We start from the raw sequence: 24,003 nt of genomic DNA on the forward strand, positions 1-24,003 counted from the left end.
GACCTGGGAGCTAAGTAATTTGGCTATAATATTCCTGGGAGTTTTCATTTTGGGATCTCTTTTATTTTTTTATATTACGGTAATTTTTATTTTTTTTTGTTTTCAACATTTACTTCCACAAGATTTTGAGTTCCAAATTTTCACCCCATCTCACCCCTCCCTCCACCCCAAGATGGCATGCATTCTGACTACCCCTTCCCCTAGTCTGCCTTCCCTTCTATCTCTCTCTCCCCTTCTCTTATGGGATCTCTTTTAGAAGGCCATCAGTAAATTCTTTCAATTTCTATTTTTTCCTCGAGATCCAAGATATGGGCCAATTTTCCTTGATAGTTTCTTGAAATTGATGTTGAGGTGCTTTTTTGATTATGGCTTTCCAGTAGCCCAATAATTCTTAAATTCTCTCTCCTTGATCTCTTTTCAGGTCAGTTGTTTTTTTCTGATGAGATGGTTCTCATTTTCTTCTTTATTTTTTTTCATTCTTTAGACTTTGCTTTATTGTTTCTTGAAGTCTCATGGAATTATTAGTTTCCATTTACCCAACTCTAATTTTTAAGAAATTATTTTCTCCATTGAGTATTTGTACCTCTTTTTCCATTTGGCTTATTTTGCTTTTAAAGTATTTCTTTTCTTCAGTGAATTGTTGTGACTTTTTCCCCATTAGGCCAATTCTGTTTTTTAAGTGTGGTATTTTCTTCAGTATTTTTGTGTTTCTTTTACTAAATTGTTAATTCATTTTTCATAATTTTCTTGCATCACTCTCATTTCTTTCCCCATTTTTTCCTTCTACCACCCTCATTTTTTTCTTTAACTCTTCCCTGAATTTTTGCTGGCCTTTTGTCCAATTAGTATTTTTCTTTGTGACTTTGTTTGTAGCTGTTTTCACACTGTTGTCTTCTTTTAAATTTTTTTTTTTGGTCTTCCCTGTCTTTGTAATAACTTTTTATAGACAAGTTCTTTTTTTGTTGTTTGCTCATTTTTCCAGCCTATTTTTTCATTTTGAACTTTATGTGAAAGTATGCTCACTTGTGCCAACCTTCAAGTTTTTTTTCTGCTGCTGTTTTCAAAGCTAGTTCTGGAGATTTTCAAGTTCTCGGTGCTTCCAAAGTGGTGATGTTATGGAAGAAGTGTAGTCACTGCTCTCCTGGTCTGTGCTGTGGTATCCAAGAAGGGCCCCTGCTCCCCTGCAGTCACAAGTACTAGTGCTCCTCTTTGTCCTGGAACTGTAACCAGGGGGTCCCCTTCCTTGTGACTGATCACAAGCTCTCCTCTCTGTCCTGGTACTGCAACCCAGAACTGCTTATGGGTAATAGGTTTGCCAATCAGTGCCAGTTATGCCCAGTGTTAGCAAAGGCTCCCCTGTAATCTCTTTCTGACCAAGTGTCTGATCCCCTTACCATCTCTGGTTTGAGAGTTCTTATAGCAGCAGCTGCTGCTGCTGCACTTACACTCTCTCTCAAGAGGGTGTTTAGAAAATATTATTCTCTTAATTGAGCTAGCAGTTCACTTTAAGCCAGAGAACTACAAAGCTCATCAGACTGGCTCTCTCTGGGCAATGCAGATAAGCTCAACTAGCCAGGATGCTGCATCATCCAATGAGTTTTTTAGCAAATAGACCTTTCTACCAATTACTGCAAAATCCATTTCCCCTCAGAAATATCAACAGAGAGCAATATGCATTTCAGAGAGGGTTCAACTCTTTCAAACTCTAGGTGGTACTGAAGGTCAGTAGCTGATACTGAAGCTCTTGTCCAATGGGGTTTAGATGATATCTAACCCATTAGGAATCAACTAGCTGAATCCTTTTGTTAGCTGACTGCTCTGTCAGTCACTTTTTCACAAAGCTCCAACAGAAAAGGTCTTTTACCCATTGCTATTTCTTCAAGCTGCAGTGGCCAGGTTCTTTCACCTTCGCTCTCTATTTTCAGCTGCTTAAAGTAAACTTCCTGGTCACCTTTCACTTATGAGATAAAAGCTCACCGACTCTCCCCTATGAAATAAACCATCATTATTTAGTCATCCTACAGTAATATGAGTTTTCATTTTGTGAGTTCTACCCTCTTAAATCTTTTAAGTTACATGCAAATAAGCTAAGGGACCATGATGTCCTGAAGCTCCAAGCATTCTATAGTCTCCAAAGAAATCCAATCTTATAGTCTGTGCCCTGACAACTCCATTTTTTAAAACTTGATTTTTATCTGTTTTTAATAAATAAAAATGTTTGCCCATTGAAACCAACAAATTATTCACATATAAGAGAAGCATCACCCAATGTCTTCTACTAGGTGATTTGAGCATACGCTTTTACTCCACAGCTAATTTTCTATCCTTTTTGCAACCAAAATGATCATACCCTATCTGAAAATTGTATTTCTTTATACATAGAATTTTAGCAGTTTTTTTTATTAGATTGAATAAAGTTCTTTTTGTACTCCTTTCAGGCACCAAACTGTTCATTTACGAAAGGGAGAGCAACTTAAATCCTTTACAGGTTAATGTAGTTGTTTTTTTCTTTATTCAAAAGTAATTTTTTTTTCTTCTTTTAGCACCAAACTGCTTTCGGTGAAAACATGAAAGGGGCAATATCTTCCTTATGAAACTGCAACTTCTGTAAGGTACAGGTCGTTTTAAAAACATGCGTCTCAAACATCTACAAACATCAGAGTGACAAAATTGCCCTGCTTATTTGTATCTTCTCCTGAACTTCTTTCCTTTCATTTTACAGATAAGGAAACTGAAGCCCAAAGAAACTTAGGTAAGAGGCAGTGTTGAGTGAACACTGAATCCCCTGCTTCTAGGTACTAGAAATATAGGGAAGAAAAAGGAGAGCCTCTGCCCTTGAGTAACTTGCAATGCAATGGAGGGAGAATAAGATAAATGCACAAATGGCTATCATACAAGCTAGAATATGACAAGAGGGAGGTGTGATCATGATTTGAACTCTGGTGACTGAAATTTTCTGTGTGACCATAGACACGCCCGTGAGCCTCAATTTTCTCCTCTGTAAAATGTGGGCAGTTACCTTTGCACAACCTATTTTGCATAGTGATTATACAGAAAGTGCTTTTGAAGCCTTAAAGTACTATACCAACGTGATCTGTTTTTATTGTCCCAGGTCCCAAAGCTTGTGAGGAATACAGAAAAGCAGGACTTTGTCTTTATTGAGTTGGGTCTCTTGGTTCCCTTTTCAGTACTAATTGCATTTGTTATTTTTTGTTATCTTACAAACAGTCCATTTAACACAAAGTATATTGCAAGTAAATTGAACCTTTCTACAGTGATTCAGAAGCACCTTTAGGATCTTACAATGGTCCTGGATCATCCTTATGAATCTCAGACATTGCTATTTAGGATTACAGATGCAAAAGGTGCAAGGAGATCGGGATGAATCTATATTGATCCTAGGACATGATGTGGAAATTGCTTTTTATATCTCTCTCTTTATATCTCCAGGGTCTGAGTATTTACTTATTATGCACATAGTACCTGCTCAATAAATATTTGTTGATTGATTCTCATTAAAGAAAAAGAAAATTCCAGTCACCTGTGGATTTAATAGCTGTGTGATCTTGGACTTCACCTTCACATGAACTTTCTTATCTTCAACTTCCTCACCTGTAAAAAAAAAAGAAAAAGAAAAAGAAAAAAGAAAAGAAAAGAAAGAAAAAAGAAAGAAAGAGAAAAAAGGGGGGGGAAAGGATGATAACACTAGCCTTGCTTGAAATAATGTATGTGAAAGAATTTTGTAATTTAATTTAATAAGCATTTATTAAGCACCCACTATATGTAAGTGTGGGGATCATAAAGCATGTTATAAATAAGAGTAATGTTAATAATTCCAGTAATGATTATAATAGCATACAATTCTCTTTAGCAAAGCACACCTTCACTATCAGAGAAGTAACTGACAGGTTCAGGAAAAAGAAAATCTCAGTGTCTATATTTTGCCGAAAAATATTTGATGCCACAGAGTAAAATGTGGCCTTTAAATCCAGGATTCTTAATTTTGGGATCCAGGAACTTAACAAAATTTTTTAATAACTATTTCAATATAATAGAATTCTTTTGTAATCCTATGTATTTTAACGTATTTAAAACCATTATTCCAAGAAAGAATTCAGAAGCTTCACCACACTGCCATAGAGGCTCACAACAGAAAAAAGATTAAGAACCCCTTCTGGAGGCTCTTTTCTAACAAGGTGAATCCTTGTTAAATCCATCTTAAAATTGTGCAAGATTCTTCAACAGATGCACCTATAAATATCACTTTATTCAACCATACTGCCAGTATAAACATTCAGTGAGGCCTAAAACAGGGATTAATAGGCTCCCCTATGTCATTCACCAGTATCATAACTTATAACTACCATAATAACAGTACATTTTGGAGTTGTTTAGATTCTGGATCAATGAAAGTTTGATGCCTCTTGGGGGAAGATAAAGGTTCATTCATTCCTTGGGGTATTCCCAATAGGAGTCAGTTCCTACAGTTCTCTGTGGTATACCAATCCAAATTTTCACCTTCTAAGATGCCATCTCTCTGGGGGACAAAGAGCTTTTTGCTTGTCCAGAGGGATACCTGATAGTTATACCACCAGCCCTCTGAATGTTGTATAAATCATGAATTAGTTTGCATAGAGTCCAGCCATAGATTGCTTCACTGAGCAAGCAATGACCCCTAGAGCTATTGGGTTTACCCTGGTCTGTGACTCAGTCTTCCAGTCTGTAGGTCAGAATGGTACCATTTGTCAGTGCTTGTAGGTGACAGGGTCCTGGGGGAAAGGACTAGCTTTTCTTTGTTTATCTAGCACTAAGAAACCACAACAATTCTTGCCAGAATCAGAATTTCTGATCAAGACATACCTCCAAGGATAGCTGATTCAAATTCCATAGTAAGAGTCTTATTTTAGTTCAGACTTAATCCTTGTTTTATCTTCCAACCAGATTTTATTTCTTGACACAGTTTACTCATTAGCTACAGTAATCAGGACGCCCTAACTGGATGACTCAGTGGACACAAGTCTTTTTCCCTTACCCTATTCTTTCTCCTTTGAAATCTGGAGTTCTACACAAGAGTCTGAATAAGTGTGAGTACCGTTTCCAATTTTCTTTTTCCTTTAAGAAAAAAACACAACAGGCCTTCCACTTGGATTTACATCAGTATTTGGCTAATTTCCTGAGTGCTTCACCCATTTCCTGGACTTATTCTGCAGCAGGAATAACATCCTCTTTCAAAAATAAATGCAAATAGTTGCAAAGTTTATTTCTGTGAGAGTAAAGCAGTTGAGACAAAATTTCCTTCAAGATACTTGGGACAATCTTCACCTCTCCACTCCTGCCCTTGCCTTCCCCCATCTCCCCCTCCCAATATTTTTAATTGTGTTTCAGCCCTAAACACAAAGTCATAGAATCTTAACAATGAAAGGGCCGTAAGAAATCATCCTGTCCAACTCCTACCTGAAGGAGGAATTCTATATATGACATCCCTTTTCTCCGCTTCAACACTTCCAATTATGGTGAACTCACTACCTTCTGTGGCAACCCACTCTACTACTGGATGACTTTGATTGTTGGGAAATTTTTATTTTTGCTGAACTGAAATCTCCCTCTTCTTCTAGCCCTTGCTTCCAATTCTGTTCTCTGGAGCCATGTAAGCTAAAACTAATTCTTCTTTCACACTGAAACTGATTTAGTGGATGAGAGACACGCTCTAGCTCTTAGAAAAGTGGTTCTGGACATTTTCTCTTTTTATCCTTGCTGAGTAAGCCCATAGTAGAGTTACTTTCCTGAGACACAAATCTGCGCCCAAAAGTCAGTTGCTATTACACAAGGATTCCCTGACATCTAGTGGTCCTCTAGTGTGGAACATTTTCTAGACAGTATTCCTGGGCACATACAGAAAAGAAAAGCCCATTAATGACTGTAATTTGTTTCTGTTTTAACTGGATACAAATGCACCCCTTTCAAGAGTTCCTGAATGCTGGGAATGCTTACAAATCCAAACTATCCGTGCACAAAATGCTGGACTTGCATCTTGCTCAGCAAAACCCTTCTTTTCTAACTATGATTAATGTTTCTCTAGGGCCCAACCCATCTCCTAGGGATAATTTATTTACATTTTAAGGAAGAATAAAAAAATGGGAGGCCTTGCAGAGGATACATAAATATATCAAGCTAAGATGCTTTTTTTTTTTTTAACCCCTTAAGGAATAACTTTCTTATACTGGTGGGAAATAAAGGTTAAAAAACTTGTTGGATGACCTGAGCTCAAGTCTGACTTTGCCATCTTGGAAAAATTGCTTCATCCTCTTTGAGCCTGTTTCTATCTTGAAAATGGGGACATTGAAATTATGGTCTCCTTTGAAAAAATGGACTGGGGTAAGCCAGATCTAAGAGCCTATCTACCTAAGTAAATCCTTGCAACACAGGGTACCTGTGGCCCTGCTAAACCCCATTACATATAGTTTTAAAACAAACATTAATCTTTTATAACATGTAGGTTACTGTGCTACCTGTTGGGAATTAAAAAATGAAGAGTCCCTATCAAGAAATTTATATTTTAGTATACAAAAATAAGACAAGCACACAAATAAGTATTAGAAAATGTGTATTTTGGGCCAAGACACTGATAAAAGTGGAACTGGAGAAGCTTGAACTCCCATAGGGCGTTTTGTGGAATTGTTGTGGGCTGGGAAACTGTGCAGTGAACTTGGGATCGTTGATTTGGCCCTGAGGTGGATTGACCGGGGACCCAGCTGGGGGCCTTTGGTCAGTGAAGATGTGGATGTGATATGACCCCAAGGACCTTCATTGCTGACTGACTCATAGCCGGTGGCTTTTTACCTACTTTTACTTTTCTGGGGGCAACTAGGTGGGGCAGTGGATTAGATAGGTTAAGTGCCTGGAGTCAGGAAGACTCATCTTCTTGTGTGACCCTGGGCAAGTCACTTAGCCCTGTTTGCCTAAATTTCCTCATCTGTAAAATGAGCTGGAGAAGGAAATGGCAAACCACTCCACTATCTTTGCCAAGAAAACCCCAAATGCGGTCACGAAGAGTTGGACACACCTGAAAAACGAATGAACAAAAAGAGTTCTAATAATAAGGAGCAGTAAGTATTTTAAGGAAGAAAAGCTCACTTTCACTGTTCTCACTCTTAATTTTCAGATCTTAGAATCCCTGGCTTTCCTCAAGCCTGAGCTCAAGAACCATGTTCTCTAGGAGGCCTATTCCAGGACCCCCAGCAGCCAGGGTCTTTTCCCTCTAAATTACTTTGTATCTACTCTTCTATATACTTACCTGTGAAACATGTTGTCTCACCCATTAGAATCTAAGTGCCTTGTGGCAGGGGTTGTTTTTGTTTTTTCTTTGCAACCCCAATGCTCACACATAGTAAACACTTAGTGAATACTTGGTTTATTGATTGCTTTCAGCTGGGAGGATCCAGAGCACTTAATGGAGGAAGTTGGGGCTGGTAGGAAGAAAAGACACTTTCAGTAGGCAGAGATGAAGACTGAGTGTATTCCAGGTAGGGGAGGAGGCTTAGCACTTTGGGAAGTCAGGAGGCAGAATGAAATTAGGGAACAGGCTTGTAGATGGTTTGGAGGGAAGAAGAGATTGGAAGACCAGTTAAGAAGTAGTCTACTGAGTTCAAATCCGGCCTCAGACACAAAACACTCACTAGCTGTGTGACCTTGGGCAAGTCACTTAACCCCATTGCCTAGGCCCCACCCCCCCAAAAAAGAAAAAAAACTATGGAGTTTGAACGCAAATCGAAGCATACTATTTGCTATTTTTTTTCTTCTGTTGTGTTTTGTTTCCTCTTTCTGGTGGTTCCTCCTATTGGTTCTAATTCTTACCTACAACATCACTAATGTGAAAATATGTTTAATAGGAATGTTATGTATAGCCTATATCAGATTGTGTGCAGTCTTGGGGAGGGAGGTGGGGAGGGAGAGGGAGAAAAATTTAAAACTCAAAAGCTTATGTAAGTGATTGTTGATAATTCAAAATAAATTAATTAAAAATTAAAAAAAAGAAAGAAAAAGTAGTCTAAGTGGGATGGAGGAGGGGAAAGTTAATGATAAATAAGGGTGAGTAAGGAGAGGACAGATTAGGGAGGGACTTGAATGCTAAGCAACAGAGTTTTGTTTTGCAATGAAAATAATAATACAGGATCAAAAAGTTCTTGAGATTATGTTGAAAGTTTTTTTTATACAATGACAAAAATTGATTTTCTCTTTCCCTTCCCATTGGGGCAAACATAAAGAAAACCAAAACTCTTGTAAACATTTAGTTTCTCTTGTTTGATTTGCCAATATCCTACTCCCCACCTACATTTCAGAGAGATTTAATTCCTTAATATTATTATTGTTACTCCTATTACTACTAGTAATAACAATAGTAGGAATAATAATAATAAAAAAATGAAACTAATCCCTTAAGGGTTCTGGGTTTGTGCAGTAGGACTACTTTCACTTTCACCTTCTCCTCATAATGCCAGTTGAAGGGACAAAGGCTTTCAGAGGTTCTTGTTAACAATTATTAGACTGATATCTCATATATATGTATATATAGCTCATATCAGAAATAATTTCTGCCCAAGATGTTTCCCATTCAGACAATAGGATTATAGATCTAGAATTAGAGGCTATCTAGCCTATTCCTTTCATTTTACAGATTGGGAAAGTGAGGTTTAAGGAAGACAGGTGATTTTCCCAAGGTCACACACATAATAAATATCAGAAGTGGGATGGGAACCTGGGCCCTCTGAATTAAGAGCAAGTGATCTTTACTTTATCCCATATGAACTACCATTGGGTAATCCAAGGGAGAAAAAATGGGTGTAAACAGTGAGGCAAGATTATTTGGCCTCTGAATTGTTACTGTACTTTCAAAGTTAGTTTAAAACTAGTTCACTTTGGGGCAGCTAGGTGGTACAGCAGATAGAGCTCCAGCCTTGGAGTCAGGAGGACCTGAGTTCAAATGTGATCTCAGACACTTGTGGGCAAGTCACTTAACCCTGTTTGCCTCACCAAAAAACTAGCTCACTTTAACAAATCTGTGTTAAATGTTAAGAAATATGTTTGAAGTGCCTACTATATACAAGGCACTCTGTTTGATGCTTCAAACCCAAAGAGAAAAATTATATAGTAGATGCAACATGTACAGTATAATTCAATATAGACTGTATAGTGTCAAAGGAGAGGTGAATTCGGACAAAGTGTTCTCAGAAAATCTGAGAAGGGGAGATCATTTTCATCGGGTAAGATTAAAAAAGGCTTCAGGGAAGAGGTAACATCTATATTAAATCTTGAAAGAAGAGAGAATTTTGCTAGAAGGATTATAGAAGGATATAATCTTCTTCCAGGAGGAAGAATGGCTATATTCCTCCTTGTGCTGAATTTTGATGGAAGATTTTGCTTCTTAGGAGGAAGTGTAGTTGGCAGGTTGGATTGTGGTTGTATCCAGTGTAGTGGATAGAACTCCAGGCTTGGAGTCAGGAAGACCTGGGTTCAAATCACTTGGACACTTATTAGCTGTGTGAATCTGGGCAAACATATCACCTCTGTTTGCCTTAGTTACTTCATCTACAAATGAGGATAATAATACCATTTATCTCCCAGGGTCGTTGTGAGGATCAAATAGCTAAATATTTATGCTTAGCATATATGTCTTAGCACAAGTCTGGCACATAGTAGGCACTTAATAACAAATGTTTGTTTTCTTCCTTCCATGGTATGGTGAAAAGAGTCAGATGATCTGAACTTCAAGCCCTGACTCTTCTACTTTTTGATTTGGTGACCTTGGGTGAGTAATTTTTACTTCTCTGGGCCTCAGTGGCTACATGTATATGAGGTATAATTACATGATGTTAAAGCAAATAATTTTTTAAGAAGCAATTAATTGCAGAGGGAAAAAAAAAATCCCTCAAATCCAATTGTTTGAATGAATTGACCAGTTGTTTGGCAGATTTAGCTTCCTAATCTGTGAAATGGGCATAATAATATTTGCCATTCTACTTCATAGGATTGTTGTAAGAATCAGATGAGATGTAAAGTGCTCCAAAATTATAAGGGACTTTCCAAATATGAGTGATTTTATATATCATCTGGAAAATATTTGCATCTTTGGTTTATGTATTGGGGATGCAAATAAAATGTGGGAAGAAGGGATCATGGATTTGAAATTCAATCATGGCTTATCCAAGTGAGCTTTAGAATAGTGATCAATCAGATTTCCTTTCCTGAGCAGACAATGTAGAGGCAACACAGTGATTCCCCACCCCCACTGCCATTCCCTTTCTCCTCTCCCTCCCCAAATCCTTTCCTTCATGTGGTTATCTTCTGTGATGCTGATATCCTGGTCATGATTGATTACCCACTGCTATCAGGGGGACCCAGGAGTGACCTTCTATGTACATTTGTAAGGAACCAGACTGGAAAAAAAAAACCTGAAGGCAAACTCTGGTTGGCTTGAGATAAGGCAGACATGGAGCCTTTTCCCATTAGCTTGGCAAAACAACTTCAACAATAAAAGGGCTGTAAGAAAATATTCTGCTTCCAGTGATTTAGAAGGATTTCTCCCCTTTCAGCAGTTGGGACAGATGACATTTTCCCTTATTTGAGGTAAACAACAATGTTTTGTCAGAGACAGCATGGTCAGGGGTATTGAGACATAGAAAGCAAAACGGGAAAGGAGAAAAAAAAGGAGAGAAGCGGAGGCGGAGAGAAAGAGCGAGACACTAGAGAACAGAGGGGAAATAAATACATATCTAAATAAATATATAGGCAGGGGAAACTTAATAATTCCAAAAGGACAAATTAAATCATGACAGATAAGATACCAAATATTTTTACTTTCCAGTTTCTGCTATGCTAATTCTAATTTTGTCTACAGATTTTTTGAAAAAATTATGAACTTCTTCTAATTGGGCTTTCTGTTTCCATTCACTCCTTCTTTCCAATCCACTCTCCACACAACTGTTGAATTGATATTCCTGAAGTACAGGTCTAATCATATCAGTCTCCTGTAAAGAAGTTCTGATGGCTCCCTCTTGCCTTTATGTTAAAATGCAAAGTACCCTGGCATTTAAAACCCTGCACAATATGGTTCCAGACCCCCTTTCCAGCATCACTACATATGACTCTCCTTTGTATACTCCACATTCTAGCCACTTGTCATCATTCCCTATACACATTTAATTTGCCATCTCTGTGCCTTTTCACAGGCTATCCCTTCTCTCTAGAATGTACCCCTTCCTCTCTTCAGCCTTGGAGGTAGCTAGGTGGTACATCAGATAGAGTGCTGGGCCTATACTCAGAAAGATCTGAGTTCAAATCCAGCCTCATATATTTACTAGCTGTGTGACCTTGGACAAGTCACTTAACCTCAGTTTGCCTCAGTTTTCTCAAATGTAAAAAGGGGATAATAGCCCCTACCTCCCAGAGTTGTGAAGATCAAATGAAATAATATTAGGTGATTCCTAAATGTCTGTGTCCCCTCCCCTCCCCGACACCTCCCACTCACCATGTAGAATCTCCAACTTTCTTCAAGGCTGAACTTAAGAACCACTTCCTACATGGGACATGACCTTACAGTTGCTCTAATAATGACCTCATTTCTCAAATATGTAGAGAACTGAGTCAAATTCATAAAAATAAGAGCCATTCACCAATTGATAAATGGTCAAAGGATATGAACAGGCAGCTTTCAGAAGAAGTAATCAAAGCTATCTATAGTCATATGAAAAAATGCTCTAAATCACTATTGATTAGAGAAAAGCAAATTAAAACAACCCTGAGGTACTACTCTACATCTATCAGATTGGCTAATATGGCAGAAAAGGAAAATGACAAAGTTTCGAAGGGATGTGAGAAAATTGAGACACTAATGCATTGTTGATAGAGTTGTAAACTGATCCAGCCTTTTTGGAGAGTGATTTGGAACTATGCCCAAAGGGCTATAAAACCATGCATACCCTTTAACCTAGCAATACTACCACTGGTCTATATCCCAAAGAGATTAAAAAAAAACAAAAAGGAAAAGGACCTACATGTACATTGAGGGGATGCCCATCAATTGAGGAATGGCTGAATAAGTTGTGGTGTATGATTGTGATGGAATATTATTGTGCTGTAAGAAATGACAAGCAGGATGCTTTCAGAAAAACCTGGAAAGACTTATATGAACTGATGCAAAATGAAATGAGTAGAACCAGGATAACACTGTGCACAGTAATAGCAATATTTTACAATGATCAACTGTGAATGATTTAAGTATTCTCAGCTAATGATCCAAGATAATTCTAAAGGACTTATGATGAAAATGCATCCACCTGTAGAGAAATAACTGATGAAGTCTGAATGCAGATTAAGGTATAATTTAAAAAAAAACTTTCTATTTTTGGCCTGTATTTTCTTTCACAAAATGTCTAATATGGAAATATGTTTTGCATGACAGCACATGTATACCTATATTAAATTACTTGCCTTCTCAATGAGGGGGGAGGAGAGGGAAAGAGAGAAATTGGAACTCAAAACTTATGAAAAATGTTAAAAATTGTTTTTACATGAAATTGAGGAAAAAATAAAATATTAAATGAAACCTCAGAAAAAAAGAGTCACAGTAAAAAGAATTAGGCAAGAAATCTGGTTTTTAAATTCTAGATTTTCTCCTTTCTTGCTACATGACAGTGGGCAAGTTCCTTCACCTCTATGAGATTCCCTTTCCTTATGTGTTAAAAGGGGATGTTATAATGCCACCTATCTCAGGGGGTTGTTGAAAGGGATAAATGGGATGAGGTGTGTGAACATGCTTTGAAAAGTAAACAGTCAATAGTTGTATGAATCATAGGAAGTAGATTATCTTGAATGAAAACACTTTCCTGGGATATCCTATACGCCAGATGGAGTCTACTTAGGGGAAACAAGTTTTTAAAGGCTTTGAGCTCTTACAGAATTATAAAATTTTTAGAGTTAGAAAGAGCTAAGTGGCTATCACATCCCATTCCTGAGAAGAATTCTCCTTATCACATATCTGCTGGATGGTTCTACAACCTTTGCATGAAGGCCTCTTGTGAGGGAGAACCACTGCCTCAGTCAGCCTATTCCACTTTTGAACAGCTCTCATCGTTAGGAATTTTTTCTGGACAGCAAAATTAAAGTTGTTTCTTTGCAACATCTACCTATTGCGCCCTGGAGCCCAAGAATAATAAATCTAATTCCTGTTCCCAGTGAGAGTCTTTCAGGTACTTAAAAACAATTATCACATTCCCCCAAAGTCCTCTTTAGGTTAAATATCACAGGTCCTTCAAGTTAACTTCATATGGCACCATCTCAAGGCCTTTTGACAGACGTCTTGCTGTATACTTGCTATCTTGTCAATGTCCTTCCTAAGCCAGAATTCAACACAGTGCTCCGGTCTGAAGAGGACAGAAACCAAAGAGACTATTAACTCTTTGTTTTTTGAAGCTATATGCCTTTATGAATGTAGTCCATGATTGCATTAGCTTTCCTGGCATTCAGCTATTCTGTTCAGCTAAATTCCATTCCTTTCAACAACTATATTAAGTGCCAGAAAAACATGGCCCCTGTACCCAAGGAACTTATAATGGAGTAAGAAAGAGAAGACAAGGCCAAGAATAAGTTTAATACAAAACAGAATGTGATAGGAGAAGTACAGACAAAGTATGCAGCAAAGGTAGCAAAAGGAAGCTCACTTATGTCTGGAGAAATCATGAAAAGCTTCATGAAAAAGATGGCATCTCAGTTGGGCCTTGAAGGATAGAAGGGCAGAGATAGTGAGAAATATACTTCAGGCATAAGGGATGCAACAAAGGTAAAGAAAAAATGGGTCAAATTGTGGAAATGGGCAACAACTCAGTTTGACTGGGAATGAAGGTTATGTCAAGGAGAACCAGTGTTTCTTAAGACTGAAAAAGTAGGTGGCAGCGGGATAATAGAAGGCCTTGAATGATCAGATAAGATGTTTGGATTGTATATGATTGATTGGGGTGACCTTATAGAAAGATTTGAATGCCAGTGTAAGATATTTGGGTTATATATCAGGGGTTCTTAAGCTGGGGTTCAGGAGTTCATTGATAGGTTTCAGGGGGTCCATGAACTTGACTGGGAAAAATATATCTTTATTTTCACTAACCTCTTACTGAAAGTTAGCATTGATTATTTAAAAGCATGATTCTGAGAAGGGGTCTATAGACTTCACCAGACTGCCAAAGTGGTCACAAAAAAACAGCTAAGAGAATCTTTTGTATTTGATCAGTAAGGAGTTCTTGAAGGCTTTTGAACAGAAGTATGACATAATCAAAGCTATGCAATCACTATCCCCATTGTCTCCATGCTATAAATAAATATTTCTATAAAAATTAAGATCATTTTGTCCACGTAAAGCTTTACTAGGTGGAATTGCTAGTTTAGCAATAAATATTTTAATGTAAAATGGTAACTCCTCTCTTCAATCAATGGCATTATTTCTTCCCATTCTACTCTTCCCATTTCCTCCCCTGCTCTTATATCTTCTTATTCTCACCAAGGAATGATAGAATATTAGAGGCAGAAGGGACCTTGGGAGTGATCAGGAACCAAACTTCTTTTATAGATGAGGAAATTGAAGCCCAGAGAGATTAAGTTACTTATCAAAGGTCACACTTAGCTAGTTAGTGACTGTACTCAAGAGTAGAGCTCCAGGTCTCATTCCAAGACACGCCAATGCTTCCCTTATCAGAACCAAAATAGTGTGAAATTCAGCTTGATTGAATCCTTACACGTTCTTCAATTTGCTGAACACCGAATCTTATTTTGTTGAGCATAGAATCAATGAAAAAGGTTGATTAGGTACAAGACACTCCATCTCCCTAGTCTAGACATTTTTCACAGTGGCTGACCACTGTGCCTGAAGTGCCCTTGCCCTCCTATCTGCCTCCTGGCTGTGAGAAATGATCATTAATAACCAACATCTTGGGGGAGATTCAGAGGCTCTCCCTTTTTTCTAAATTCCTCATTTTAAAAGTCCCCTTTTCTAGAAGGACATTACTGATAATAAGATTGCATTGACTCTCCTAGATCTTGGTCAGACTCCACCTAACCTTGCAAAGATTTAATCTAAGGTGGGGAAACCCATTGTGTTGTGCTCAGGCTTGAGTGTGGTATGCCTTATTTGAATTGATAACCTAAAGCTATGAGTGGTCTGGTATAGAGATACTTTCCCTATCCAAGAGCTACTCAGCCCTTCATTTTAATATAGCTCACCACCAATCACTTTAACCAATTAGATTTGATTGATGTTTGATGGATCACCTGCTGTTTTGAAGGGTATATAAACTATGAGTCTGCTCCCATGATTGTCTTTGGTCTAAGAGAGATGGCCAAATGACTGTCCTTCTATTAATAATTTGCTGACCTTATTAACAAAATGATTAAATTACCCCCAAACCATGTCTCTTGACCTTTTTAAATGTCACATGGCTTTCTTGGCCTCCTTCAAGTCTCAAATAAATCCCTCTTTGTACAGTAAGCCTTTCCTCATCCCCTTTACTGCTAGGGCCAATTTATCCTGCACATATCTTATTTGTACAGAGTTGTGTGTATGTTAGATTCCCATTAGATTGTAAGCTCCTTGAGGTCAGAGACTGTTTTTGCTTTTCTTTGTATCCCCAGTGCTTAGTACAGTGCCTGGCACATAGTAGACACTTAATAAATGCTTGTTGACTTGACTCATGTTACTTCAGCTGGGATGAACAGGGAGAGGAAGGCTTTGCCTACACATTCAAACCGATTTGGAAAAAAAATTCAGATAAAATTTGGTCAAGAAATGGGTTAGTTACTTTATTTTTTTAAAATAATAACCAGATGACTTTCAAAAAATCATGGAGGACAGGAAAGAAACTGAAGGATTGGAGAAAAGAAATTTTTTTCTTTTAAAAGTAAAAAGATGGCATTTACAAAATATGGGACAATTATTCGTACTTTTAAGTCTTGTAAAAAATTCTAGAACATATTATGAGAAGGGAGATTTTTATGAGCGTTTAGAAAAGGGAATAGTTTCAGCAAAACCCAGCATGAGTTCATCAGGAGCAAGTCATATGAGAGACCAAATTCATTTCTTTTTCTGATAGAATTGGTAGACTGATACCAACTGACAGATGGAGCAGACATATATTATCTAGATTTTAGCAACACATTGGACAGTTTCCCATGCTGTCTGACACATAGTAAGCACTTAAGTGCTGTTTCATTGATTGACAAGATGGAGAGATTGAAACTAGAAGATAATCAGTTGGATAGATTTAGAATTAGTTGAATGACCAAATCTAAAGAGCAATGATAAGGTTTTTTTTCCTCAGAGAAGTAAATTTTATTGTTTTTCAACATAATAGATTTTTTTTGTAAGAAAATAGTAATTTAACATATTTTAGTTGTTTTTTTTCAATTTTATTTTCATTTTCAGTTCCAAATGTTCACCCCTACCTCCACCCTCTCCCCCATTCTTTGAGAAGGCAAGAATTGCAATATTCATTACACAAATGAAACCTATAATTTAATGTTTTGTAAAGTAAGTATTAAGATATAAAACATATATCTTCTTAATCAGAGTGGGTTAAAAATTGGAGAACGATTGAAAGGACTACTTGGAAATGTATAACAAAATTTTATTGTTTTGCTGTTAAATTTGTTTTTGTTTTTTTTTTTTGGTCATTCAGGAGCTATAATACCTATAGTAAGCCACAAGCTCATACCTTTACATAACACAAATGCAGTTTTTAAAGTATCACAAAATTTTTCCTATACAGATTGGACCCAGAACTTTATACATTCTTCTCCAAATTCCAAGCACTCTCCAGGGACCTTCTTTTGGTTCTATATAGTACTTTATGGTAGCCCTGATTCACTTTTTTCAAATTCAGTAACTTAATAATTAGGCAATTTAATATGAACAAAGAGGGAATTAGAAATGGTGGATCCTACCAGGAATTATGCTGTCAGTATTTATTTTAAGCATCATTTTTGGGGTCCTAACGCTTTCAGCAGAGATCCATACCATTATAACTTTTGGACAGTAGAATGTATATAGCTGTATTGTAAAAAACTATGGAACACTTCACAGATTTGCATGTCATCCTTGCGCAGGGGCCATGCTAATCTTCTCTGTATCATTCCAATTTTAGTACATGTGCTGCCAAAGCGAGCACAACATAATAGATATTCAAACACAAATTTGTAGTTGTTGTTTAGTCATGTCTGACTCTTAGTGACCCCATTTGGGGTTTTCTTTGCAAAGATACTGGAATGGTTTGCTATTTTTTTTCTCCAGCTCATTTTACAGATGAGTAAACTGAGGCAAACAGGGTTAAGTTACTTGCCCGTGGTCACACAGCCCTCAAATACAAATACTTCATCAAAAGGACACTATCTTGTATTTATTTATTTATTTATTCATTCATTCATTCATTTATTTATTTACAGAGGCAATTGGGGTTAAGTGACTTGCCCAGAGTCACACAGATAGGAAGTGTCTGAAGCCAGATTTAAACTCAGGTCCTCCTGACTCCAGGGCCAGTGCACTATTTTTATTATATCAATTAACATTCGCAGAAGAGGAATTCCAACTCAAAAGAATTATGCAGTAGCACATCATTTATCCAATTTCAGAAAGGAATGAAATGTTTTGCTTAACTTCCAGGGCTATATCCCAAAGAGATCACACAAATGGGAAAAGGACCTACATGTACAAAAATATTCATAGCAGCTCTTTTTCTGGTGGCAAAGAATTGGAAATTGAGAGGATGCCCATCAATTGGGGAATGGCTGAGCAAGTTGTGGTATATGAATGTGATGGAATACTATTGTGCTATAAGAAATGATGAACAGGCTGACTTCAGAAAAACCTGGAAAGGCTTGTATGGTCTGATGCTGAGTGAAGTGAGCAGAACCAAGAGAACGTTCTACACAATAACAGCCATGTTGTGTGATGACTAATATTGAAAAACTTAACCCTTCCTGGCAATACAAGGATCTGAGACATCTCCAGAGGCCTTGTGATGGAAAATGCTATCCATACCCAAAGAAAGAACTATGGAAGCCGAATTGTTATTTTTTTTCTCTTCTGTTTAGTTTTGTTTCCTCTTTCTGATGGTTCCTCCTATTGGTTTTAATTTCTACTTATAACAACATTAATGTGAAAATATGTTTAATATGAATGTAAATATATAACCTATATCAGATTATGCGCCGTCTTGGGGAGGGTGGTAGGGAGGAAGGGGGAGAAAAATTTTAAACTCAAAAGTAAATGGAAGTGATTATTGATAAATCAAAATAAATTAATAAAAAAAAAGAAATGTTTTGCCTATACAGATTTTCTGGGTAAATTGAAGCTCGGATAATAACCAATTATTAGGCACTATGCTAAGCATTGGCTATACAAAGACAAGCAGAAGACAGTCCCTGCTCTCAAGGAGCTTACGCTCTACCAGAGAGTGTAATCTAATCTACACTCTATAATAACTTTGTACAGACAAGATTTATACATCGTAAATTAGAAATAATAACCTGACAGAAGGCACTAGAATGAAAATAGATTGGCAATGGTTTCCTGTAGAAGGTGGGATTTTAGGTAGGACTTGAAAGGAAGCCAGGGAAGCCAGGAGGCAGAGATGAGGAAAGGAGAATGTTCCAGGCTTCGGAGACAGCCAGTAAAAATGCCTGTAGTTTTAAAACTATTTTAGATATGTCTTTCTAAAACTTCCCTGGTTTTTGAAATGGAATACATTTTAATTGTTTCCTTAAGACTCACAGCAATCACGATAAATATCAATTATTATACTGTGCTGGGATACAGGGATAGTATCAGATATGTTATTATGGTATTTTGTTGTTGTTCAGTCATTTCAGTCATGTTTGACTCTTCGTGACCCCATTTGGAGTTTTCTTGGCAAAGATACTGGAATGATTTTCCATTTCCCTCTCCAGCTCATTTTACATTTTAGGAAACTGAGGTTAAGTGACATGCCCAGGGACCCTCAGCTAGGAAGTGTCTGAGGCCACATCTGAACTCAGGAAGATGAATCTTCCTGATTCCAGACCCAGTGCCTCTACCCTGTGCCACTTAGCTGCCTTATGCATAGGGTTGATTATCTCTACTGTAGCTGTCATTTCATTTCCTCTGGCTGCTTTTTACAGTATCTCTATTTCATCCTTTGTTGGCACTTCTTGCTGTTGTCAGTATTCTTCCTCTCCCCTCCTTTCTAATCTATTGTGAACTAAAAAATATAACCAAGGTGGTTAAAATTATGTACCAAATAAACACATGGGTTCTGAGGTAGGGCATGAGTAGGGCATGCACTCCCTAAAGAGTGAAGTGCATGAGCTCTACGGATCTTCTGACTCCTATTTTAGCTGCTCAAAGGCTTTTTGTTTTCATTTTTGCTTACTGACAGGTTCTTGGTAGTAGTAAATAGCTGATAGAAACCTCAGATAGCTGAAGCTGCTGTATAAGGTCTCCAAATAAATAAATCAATTTTTACCTTGTCCACATCAGCAGAGCAATGGCAATATGGATTGTTGGCTGGAATGTGGCAATATTCTCAGTAGCTAGAAATGGATATCATAATGATATTCATTAAATTGAGCTTCTGTGTGTTGTCAGTCAGTATTGGGCTGATAGCAGAAGGTGCTTCTATTGCCTTTTATGCAGAGTTCTCTATTTTAGGAGTACTACAAGATTCACAAGATGTTGCAGTTGGTATTGGAGAAAGAGGTATAAGTGTGAGAGTGGGGGCCAAGGAATTAGACGGGGTTGGGGTTTAAGCCACATTTGCTACTGGCAAACAGTGTTAGGTGACTTGCCCAGGGTCACACAGCTAGTAAGGATCTGAGACTGCATTTGAACTCATGAAGATGAGTCTTCCTCTAAGTCCAGTGCTCTATCCACTTCACCATCTAGCTGCCTACATAGATGGGGCCATCTTCAGTCATCCTGATCTATATCTGGTCACTGGATCCAGATGTCTCCAGAGGAGAAAGTGAGGCTGGTGACTTTGCACACTCCTCCCTCACTTAAATCAGATTCACTTGCAATTCATAGCATAACCTTCGTGATGTCATGGTCCTCTTCCAGAATGAAGGACAAACAACAAATCACTTAGATGAACTAAGAAGTGATTAATATCAACCTGGATACATAAGGAGTGACCAAGATATCTACAATGAACCCTTTATGGCTCAATATTTTTCACAATGACCTGGATAAAGGTGAAGGTGTCCTGATTATCAAATTTTCTGATGATACAAAGCTGAGAGATATAACTAGTAAACTGAGTGACAGAATCCAAAAGCATTTTGGCACACTAAAACAATGGGCTGAATATAATAAGATGAAAACTAAAAGAGATCAGTGTAAAATTCAATTTAGCAATTTCACAGGTGTAAGGTGTTCAAAAATTCAATTTAACAATTTAACAAGTGTAAGGTGTATAGTTAGACAATAGTCCTGTGTAAACATCTTGAGGCTTTAGTGAACTGCAACTTAAACAAGTTAACAATGTGATACAGCAGACAAAAAGGGCAGATTGAGAGAAGAAGGGTGTTCAGGCCTAGGACAAGGGAGGTGATAGTTTTGCTGTCTTCTGCCCTGACTAGACTTCATTTGGAGTAGTACATTCAGTTTTCAGCAGCATATTTTAGGAAGGACATTTATAAGTGTCTGAAGGAGGGCAGTCAGAAGCCTCCACAATTCATACTATGTGAGGAACAGTTGAAGAAACTAGCGGTGGGAAGACTGGGGGGGGGGGGACGGACATGATAACTATCTCCATGTACTTGAAGAGCTTTCCTGGGAGAGGTGAAATATACTAGTTCTTCTTGGCCCCCGAGAGCAGGGCTATAAAAAATGGGCAGACATTTAAAAGGGGCAGAGCATACCAGACATAAGGAAAAACTTCCTAAGACAGCTATCCTGAAGTAGAATGAACTACCTTCAGGCCTTCTGGCAGGGACCAAGTAGTTATTTAGCCTAAATGCTATAGGACTTCTCGTTCAGGTACAGGATGACCTACATGACCTCTGAGGGTGGGCCCTTAGTAGTAATAAATGGACAGTGAGGTGGCATAACAGATACAGCATAAGACTTGGCTGTCAGGAAGACCCATTCAAAACTGGCCTCTGATACTTACCAGCTAAGCGTCCCAGGTTTGTGGTGAAGATCAAACGTAATATAGATAATGTATGTAAAGTACTCTGTAAACCTTAAAACACTATAATAATGCTAGCTATTATTATTATTATGTTTACTTTAAGGTCTACAAAATGCTTTATATATCTCATTTGTTCTTCCTAACTTTGTTAGGTTGGTGGTATATCAGCCCTGTTTTACAAATTGAGACTGAGAGAGGGTAAGTGATTCGCCCAAGGTCATGTCGTCTGAGATAGGACTTGAACTCCCTCTGGTCTTACTAACTACAGGTCCAGCACTCCATCTACCAGACCATCTAGCCACCCTTCCCACTGTGAGTTTCTATGAATTTAAACCCCTGTGCAGGAACCAGGAATCAAATCACTGATTATATTTGACTGAATTCAACTATACTGTTTCACATTTAAATACTGATTCAAGTCATCATGTTCAACTGACAGGAAGTGGAGATTGTAAAAGACTGAGAGGCTTTGCCCAAGAATGCTTGACTAGTGTTAGGTCACCAAGTCCTCCCTGCACACTTGGCTCAATGGAACTCAGGCTCAGTGCTTGGAGGACATAGTATGAAACAGCCTTGGTCTCTGCCTCAGGAACTCACAGTCTACTTCCTCTTTTTGTCCAATCATTAAAAAACCTGATTATGCAAAGCATAAATTCTGGTCTCCAGCCAGATGACTTAATGCATTTTTCTTTGCTGCAAGCTGAATTTCTACCATAAAACTCACCTTCAAAGCGCGATCAGAAGCAGATCCCCCTTTTCTTTCCCCCAAGGTCAAGTATTTTTACAAACTTCTACAGTTCCAGAATCCATTTCCTGCTAAACTGAGACAAATCAACCACAGGATCCTGATTTAATTAACACACTTAATCCACTTCACAAACACACAGGAGTAGAGTCCTGGAGGGATAAGACCCAGGGCAAATCACCAATCCTGAACTCTTCCCCTCTACTCTCCTCTCCACCCAAAAAAACCTCCAAATAGTTGGAACCAGGTAAAATGAGGTTAAAATGCTAATAAAAATACCTCACATTTATCTAGTACTTTGCGGTTTGCAAAGCACTTTTCCCGTAACAACCATTCAGAAGAAGATAGGATTTCTTTGTTTCATCCCTCCTCCCATGTCTTTGGCATATTTCATCAGTGTAGGATATTCCCAGTGAGGAAACTCCTTCCATCTATGCAGATCAGCAATTCTTCCACAACTTGTGCTCTTAGAGATTAAGTGACTTGTCTATTATTATATGCTAGAGGCATGACTTGAACCCAGATCCTTTTTGATTCCAGATCCTGCTCTCATTCTACTATACCACACTATCTCTCAGTATGATTGTTATCATTCCTGTTTTACAGATGAGGAAACTAGGACTCCACAAGTCCAATGTCTTGCTCAGGAACACAGAGCTAGTTAGTGTTAGAAGCAGAATTTGAACTCAGGTTTCCTGACTGTACATTCAAGTGATGATCCTAGGAAAGCAATTATATTACTGAGCAAAGAGGATAGATTTAAAGGCAGCATATCTGAGTTCCAAACCTAGCCCCACTACTTACTACCTACCTATGTGACCTTTGACAAGTCATGTAAGTTCTTTGAGCCTCAGTTTCTTCCCCTGTAGGATGAGGGGGTTGGACTAGTTGAACTCCAAGGTGCTTAAATCTATAATCCTAGTAGAATAATTTACTTTTTACATTACACCATACTATTCCTTTAAGTGAACCAAATTCAAAGCGAGAAAAAAGGGGAAAGAGATGTCATGAAAGGCTTAAGATGAAGGTCAAAGGCAGCTAGAGGACTGAGTGAAAGAAGCTGGGACAGTTTCACTTTGTTGCTTAGACAATCTTACTGGCAGATTTTATTTATGTGTATATACACATATATAAGTATATGTAAGGTTAAGATGTATGTAAACACATATATAATAATGCTATTATAATTAACACAACATATTATATTCATATAATATCTATTATAAAACAAGATATATTAATGGCATTATATTCTTATGTAGCAATACATATTGTATTACATGATATAGTACAAATTATATGGGTACCTATATATATGTGTATATGTGTGTGTGTGTGTGTACATAGATAGATAGAATCTCACTTCTACTTCAAGCCAGAAATCTACACACACACACACACACACACACACACACGTTTGCCAATCCCAGGTTAAGAATTCCTGATCTAGTCTTACCCTCTCATCTTATATAGATGAAGAAACTGAGATCCAGAGAGTTGAAGGAATTTGTCCAAGATTATAGCACTGTCTTTCAGGGCCCAGGTCAAATGCCAAGCCTTCCCTGATTTTCCTGATCGGATTTCAGCTACCTCTTCTGAGCCTGTGTATCTCTTTGTTGGGATCTCACCACACCATCTGCATTGTACTGTCATTATTTAAATAAGCATTGTACCCCTTCCTGAACTGTAAGCTCCAAGAGGGTTAGGACTGGGATGTGTTCATCTTTGTACACTCTCTCCCTCCCTCCCAGTATCTATTCCAAACCTTGTGAAAGAGTTGCTGATCTGCATAGATGGAAGGAGTTTCCTCATGGGAATTCCCAAACATGATAGGTTAAATATTTGTCAAAGTGATTTGAATACAGTCAAATAGTCTGAATTAACTAATCAGATCCTTTCCAGGAACCAAGAGCAGATTTTGAGGGGCAGGGGGATGGCTGCATAGGTTCTATTGTCTGAGGACAGATACAGCACAATGGGGGACCTTGGGCACATCACCTTTTTTCTCCTGGGTCTTGTTACTCATCTCTAGAATAAGGAATTGGGCTAGAAGAT

General features: G+C 37.9%; 1 protein-coding gene and 1 non-coding gene across 2 annotated transcripts in view; one reads left to right on the plus strand and one right to left on the minus strand.

The window, feature by feature from the left end:
- Positions 1 to 9,798, plus strand: part of FZD4 (frizzled class receptor 4) — a 29,310-nt gene extending 19,512 nt beyond the window's left edge. Inside the window, exon 3 of the mRNA XM_027848120.1 lies at positions 9,747 to 9,798. Within this exon, the coding sequence (XP_027703921.1) occupies positions 9,747 to 9,761 (15 nt within the window). The 3' untranslated portion in view covers positions 9,762 to 9,798. The remainder of the gene's footprint in view (positions 1 to 9,746) is intronic.
- Positions 9,799 to 17,097: 7,299 nt separating this feature from the next.
- Positions 17,098 to 17,204, minus strand: LOC114032863. Its single transcript, XR_003567879.1, has one exon. It is a non-coding gene; the product is annotated as a U6 spliceosomal RNA (small nuclear RNA).
- Positions 17,205 to 24,003: the final 6,799 nt, after the last annotated feature.

This window comes from Vombatus ursinus, unplaced genomic scaffold (genome assembly GCF_900497805.2).
Source record: "Vombatus ursinus unplaced genomic scaffold, bare-nosed wombat genome assembly UNPS02005659.1, whole genome shotgun sequence".
Lineage (NCBI taxonomy): Eukaryota > Metazoa > Chordata > Mammalia > Diprotodontia > Vombatidae > Vombatus > Vombatus ursinus.